Below are 6,000 nucleotides of genomic sequence, written 5' to 3'. Positions count from 1 at the left end.
ACAAAATCAGCTCTTAGGTTTTAGTTCCAGAGTTTTATATCCAGACATTACACCTTTCAGAGATAAAGGATTAGTTAGAGCAAGAACAATTAGAATGAAATTCAATGAAGTTTAAGAATGTCCTTAACCTAAGAATTTAGGTTCTGTACCCCTTACTCTAATCTGATTAAAAACACGTTTAGGAAGTAAATTTCAAATCCCACTGAATTTAGGAAGAGATTATTCAACAATTTAAATGGGTACTTGATCAGATTCCCTTGTTATAACAGAGAGAAAAGTATTAGAACAGTGAAAAAATATCTATAGAGTGTCCTTTCTTAAGAGAGTCCTGTAGTTATAACAGTTGCCTGGTACGGTACCATTGGTACCAACAAGAAATATTCACAGGAATAAATGAAGTAGAGATTCATTGCCACATATCATTATTCTTCTCTTCCCTTGCTCTTCAGGATCTCAGGTGCCCTCCATTCTGAGATAGGGAGAGCAAAAGTACCTGGTAAGCAAGTGCATACAAACTTGTTAAGTTCTGGAGCATCAACTCTGAACAATTTATTTTACTGAGGCACTGCCCAGAACAAACAGGTAAAAATCCTTACACATTGTCTAACAAAAAACAGTATTTTTATCATAAGAGTGTGTGTGTGTGTGTGTGTGTGTGTGTGTGTGTATGATATATATATATATATATAAATCACAATCTTCTGCACAGCAGAAGCTTATAACTAAAATATTTTAGGATTCAAATTTTTTAGATAGACATAACAAAATTCCTGCAAATATAATACAGTGAGCATGTAACAATTCTTAGCATACAAAGAGTGAACATGGAATTGTGTATTTTATCCACATTCTACTTGTGACTGAGAACAAAACTCACTTGGAGTTTTTTAAAAGTCTTTCTTAAAAATGTAATCCTTTCAATAAGATATGGTCAGTATATGCTTAGTATGAATACACTCTTCACCTACGTGACGATAATTAAGTGTAAATACAACAGGCTAAATCCTGCCCACTTTAGGCCTGGTGAGTAAGAGAGGCCAAAGGGAGCATGAAGCCTTCAGAGTTGGTCAGAACAGCTTGAGACAGACTGTCTGCATAGCATCCACAATCTTGAATCTGCTGTACAGAGAAGTCACATCTTGTCCAAAGGGACTATTTACATCAGGAGGAATTCTGGAAGCTCTGCTTGCTGAAACACTTCTTCCAACGTGCCAGTAGAGTCCGCTGGATACGTGACACAAATCTCAGTGAGCCAAGCCACTCAGGCATGGGCTGAAACTCATCCCAGCTCACCAGATGTAAGCATACTTGAGTCCCACTGAAGGCAAAGTGCACTGCTGAAGAAAATGTGGCGAGCAAAGACAAGGCCTGTCTCCTGAGACATCTCCCGTGAAGTGGTTGCGTTCTGACAGGGCAGGATTCCACCCTGCATCTTCTGCATGAAATGTCCTTTTGTATGCCTACACCACGGTGTCAGCCTCGTGGCTGTGCAGTTAGGTATGAACACAGACCAAACACTGCTGGAAACATTTACAATTTACACAGTCACAAGTGAAGTAACAGTGGTGTTACTTACGCAATTACATGTACAGTAGTAAAACAATTGGGTATATGTCATATCAGTTTTCCAGAAATTAAAGGGTAATCAGTGCCACTTATAACAACATTTTTGTACAATACTTCCAGATATAAACTAAATGCCTATAGGAGAACAAGTATGTTTCATAGATGACAATATTTTTGTTCCCTTTCAGCTTAAAAGAAAATGATTGTCCTATATACAGGCAGGAAACAAGCAACTAAACTATTGGTGATGTTATCCATATTAAATACAAGATCATATCAATCTCTGCAATCGTTTTATTATCCTGAAAGGAAATATACAAAGGATAGAATTTTATCCAAATCTAGTTAAGGTTTTATTAAAGTTCTCAAGCCTCTGAAAAACCATTAATGTATAACTTACATTTCCCAGTCTCAAGTCTCTCAAATAGGTGTTAGATTCAACTGTTCTTTTCCTTGCTATAAATGCTGAATTTCATGAGAACTAGAACCAACTAAATTTTTAATACGTGTCTTTTTAGAAAAATTTGGGCATATTTGATTAAAATTTTTTTAAAAAAGTCTTCCCGTACCTAATCAGGTTTACTTTTTCAAACCATATGAGATGCTCTCTTTAGCAGTGAAAATCCACAGTTATTTCTGGGTAAAACTTTTAAGAAGTGGTCAATAGTTTGCTAACAAAAATGGGGTTTGAGATATCTGTTAGAGGACCACATATACTGTGAAGGAACCAAGTGCAGAACTAGAGTCGGTAAGCACTGTGTAAAAGAAAGGGGTAGTGACTTCTACGAGAACTCTGCTTATGGCAGACTTGTCAAAGTCCATCAATAATGAAAAGATTACGTACTAAGGATATTATTTTTTAATAAAATACCAAAATCTTTGACCTCTTATAAGGGGGAAAGAAAAATATGATCATAAATGCTGTCCTTGACAGATGCATATATCTCTCAGTAGGGCTTTTGTTATATATGAAGAGAAATATATGGCTCATAGAAAGAATAAGATGTGTTAAGTAGAACTGTAATTTGTTTCTCCTTCTAAGATAATCTGAAGAGCAGCATTAAGGAGGTCATATGATCTATTTCTACAAAACCATTTATCATCCAGTAATGTCTTTGCAGAATTGTTTATCCATTCAAGTATCTTCAGGAGATATGTCACCATACTTGCATATACTGTAAGTCACTCCAACATTTATAAAACAACACTGATAGACAAAAAACACCAAAAACACCCATAAATATTAAAAGAAGCTCAACAAACTTGACTATCAAGTACTTAAAAAATTGTTGATCTTTACATTACACATTAATTACATGCTGTCCAAAATATTTCAGTGGGAGTTTTTGACTTTTTCAGGGTTTTCTGTAGGTCATCATAATCTTGTGTATCCACCGGGAATAATACGAGACCCGAACAAAAATCCCAGGACGATTCCGAATGGCGCATCCACGGCCAGGAACAATGACACCAATTACAATCTTCAGCCTGTTTTGCTCACAAACCAAAGGACCACCATAATCTCTCTAGGAAAAAAAATAAACAGTGTGAGTGTCACTTCTCAAAATGCTTCAACCCACCTGCCTACTACTGAATGGTTGCTTTTGGGGATGAGAAACCATGTCAGAGTTGGCCTCTGACCTTTTGCTCCTTTCTGTGCAAATTAAGCTCTGTGATCCATCTTTACATGTGATTCAGACTACCAGATTTTATTCACCTCTTTTAGCTACCTGCAAGCCTAATATTGTTTTATGTGAATATAAACCAGATGAGCAGAATGTGAGTTGACAGATAAACATCTTTACATCAAACACTACTGACAAAGTCAGATTAGCATCTTTCAGTCAATCTTGGAATGCCCTAGGACGAGAATCTCTATGTACGGATAGGCAGGGGGGATAACAAATGTAATAAAAGGTAATATTTTTTAAGCATTATTTGGAGACATAACTTGGTAAAATTATATTTTTTGTTCTTATGAATGAGTGAGACAAATATACACTGGTTTATGCATTGCATTCTATGAAAATTTGGAGTACGACCCACTGAGATCAGAGTTAGTCACAGTCACACAGATCTGGGAACTTGAATACAGATGCTGCAGTTTCTACCCAGCCTAAAGGTGGACTGGACCCAGCAAATTCACTGCAAAACTAGACTGCAAGTTGTCCTATCAGATAGTGAGTAATTGTTTAAAAAAATGAAAGCTGACAATTAGTGTTGCATTCTCTCTGGATCACCAGAGAAACAACAATGCTTGACCTTTATCTGGTTTGGGATTTTTTCTGACTGACGGCAGACTAGTTCCCACATGAACAATGAACTATGTCAGCGCCATCAGAGTGGCTCATAAAACACTTTCAGGAGTGGAGTTTCACCTGCCAATCTGATTTTGTTCCTCTGCCTGTTCTCTGCTAAGAAAAGTGGCTTCAAAGGAGAACTTAGGGAGCAGGAAACTGCTCTGTGATTAAGACTGATTGCTAATATTAATTCATTCCATTTCTTCTTCCAGGGGAAAACAAAGCGCAGGATCCCCAGCAGACTCCCATGCAGATGTTTCATTTATAAGCCTTGACAAGTCTAAGACCTCATTTACAATTAAATATTTTATTTTGAAGAAAATACTTTGCAACAAAAAATGATCCCATGGAATATTAATAACAAATGGAAGAGGCCTCAGCTTTATGAAGACGACCTCTGTTCCCCATGGTTTGGTAGCCCCTTTGGGTAGGGAAAATTTTACTACATGGTTAATGTTGGTATTAGGAAATCAACAATTCTATTCCAGATAATAAATACTTAATAATGTTCATGACTTCCCTCCTTCTAGATATCCGCAGTCAGATTTTCCATCAAAAAAAAGGATTATATCTTCCTGTAATAAATTATTTACAGCTTTTCTCCTCAGATGATTTTACTCCATCACCAAAATTAGTGGTAAGCAAAACAACTGCACCAAACTATATGATCACTGAAGTACTTCTCCTGTCCTCATCAATATGTTGCTCAGGCCCAGGAGACCAAAATGTTCCAGCCTTCTGACTCATAAAAACCTCAGGTCCTCTCCTTCCTTCATAACTGTATCACCTCTGTTGAGTACTGATTGTTAGGTATTTTGCATGCAATGCCTCACCTAAACAAGGAGGTAAATTTGCTCCAGCCTGTGATTTCTGCTCAATCAAGACACACAGCAATTGTTACCACAGAGCCCACCTTTGTTCTTAGAATACAGAACACAAGTTTGTCTCAGTACAGTGAAGTGTTTTAGTATGTGAATATGTATAAGATTCCTGTAAGTCTTTCAATGGCGTGGTGGAACAGTGAAGTTGAAGTAATTTCTGCACTCTGACATAAAATAGAAGACGTGTAGTCAAGTAATTGTAACTCAAATAATTTTCCAATGTAAAAGTTTAGTGCAATGAGAATAATTATAAAAAACCTCCAGTAATTTATTTTTTTGAGGAAAGAAATAGCCAAAAATGTATTAGGAACTGCAATATTTACCTCACAAGGCCCAGCACCTATGGTTTCAGCCACAGCACAGATTTCAGACTCATTCACAGTAATCTTCCCTTTGAGATATTGGTTGCATTTCTCATTTCCCAAAATAAACAGGTTTGCTACTTGGAGAAGGCCATCATAGTTAACTACTACAATTGAAAAGAAAAAAAATGTATTTTAGGGGGGAAAAGTGCTTCAAGATGCAGTCTAGATAAACTTATTCATGTAATTTCAGTCATTGTACTTTCTCTCCAAAACTCACATTTTTGTCTATTCCCACTGTTATCAGGCTTTTTTATTTTGGTTTTCTTATATTTTCTGCAAATGGGATTTGCCAGACATTTGTTTGGTTTTCATGTCTGTTCATGTCTGAGTTTTAGGATAAAGGACTGGGTTACTGGGCTTCCACTACAGCTCACCACCAACTTGCCCAGTCATCAAAGAAATCAGAAAAAGAGCCTGGAAATGTTATCACCCCCATCAGTGGAGGGAGGATTCTGCTCCCTGCCTTAAACATGAGTTAATGTGTAACAGTGCCTGCCATGGTCTAGGGAAGGACGTGTGACTTGAAAAATACTGCAGCAGAGTGGAGTTTTTCTCCTTCTGTGCTGGCTCAGCTACCCTGAATGACTTTGTGCCTGCAAGGGCAGAGCCACAGCCTTGTGCAATCTCCATTCATCAGCGTGAAGGTCAGGAAGCAGGAGCCCTGTGGAGCTTACTCTTGTTCTACATGTCGAAAGACAAGCCTGTACAAGCTGCAAAGATAAATAAAGGGTCTGGACCTGCCCATTCTCTGCACAGCCATCAAAAGAAAATGCCAAGCTTGCCCTCCAATGACTTTTTATACTGTTTTCTTGAAAAAAAAAAAAGGATGTAACACTTCTTCCTTCCCTGACTGGATTCTGTGAGGATTATAATAAGTAGTACAAAAAA

At 37.3% G+C, this 6,000-nt stretch overlaps 1 protein-coding gene across 1 annotated transcript in view; it reads right to left on the bottom strand.

Annotated features, from left to right (window-relative positions):
* Positions 1–1,842: 1,842 nt before the first annotated feature.
* HGF (hepatocyte growth factor) overlaps positions 1,843–6,000 on the bottom strand; it is a 55,153-nt gene continuing 50,995 nt past the window's right edge. The window contains exons 17-18 of the mRNA XM_033059285.1: positions 5,071–5,216; positions 1,843–3,092 (exon numbers count right to left, since the gene is read on the bottom strand). Coding sequence (XP_032915176.1) covers positions 2,922–3,092; positions 5,071–5,216 — 317 coding nt within the window. The 3' untranslated portion in view covers positions 1,843–2,921. The remainder of the gene's footprint in view (positions 3,093–5,070; positions 5,217–6,000) is intronic.

This window comes from Catharus ustulatus, chromosome 4, assembly GCF_009819885.2.
Source record: "Catharus ustulatus isolate bCatUst1 chromosome 4, bCatUst1.pri.v2, whole genome shotgun sequence".
Lineage (NCBI taxonomy): Eukaryota > Metazoa > Chordata > Aves > Passeriformes > Turdidae > Catharus > Catharus ustulatus.
Note: the sequence above shows the minus strand (reverse complement) of the source record. Positions and strands in the feature narration are given on the sequence as shown.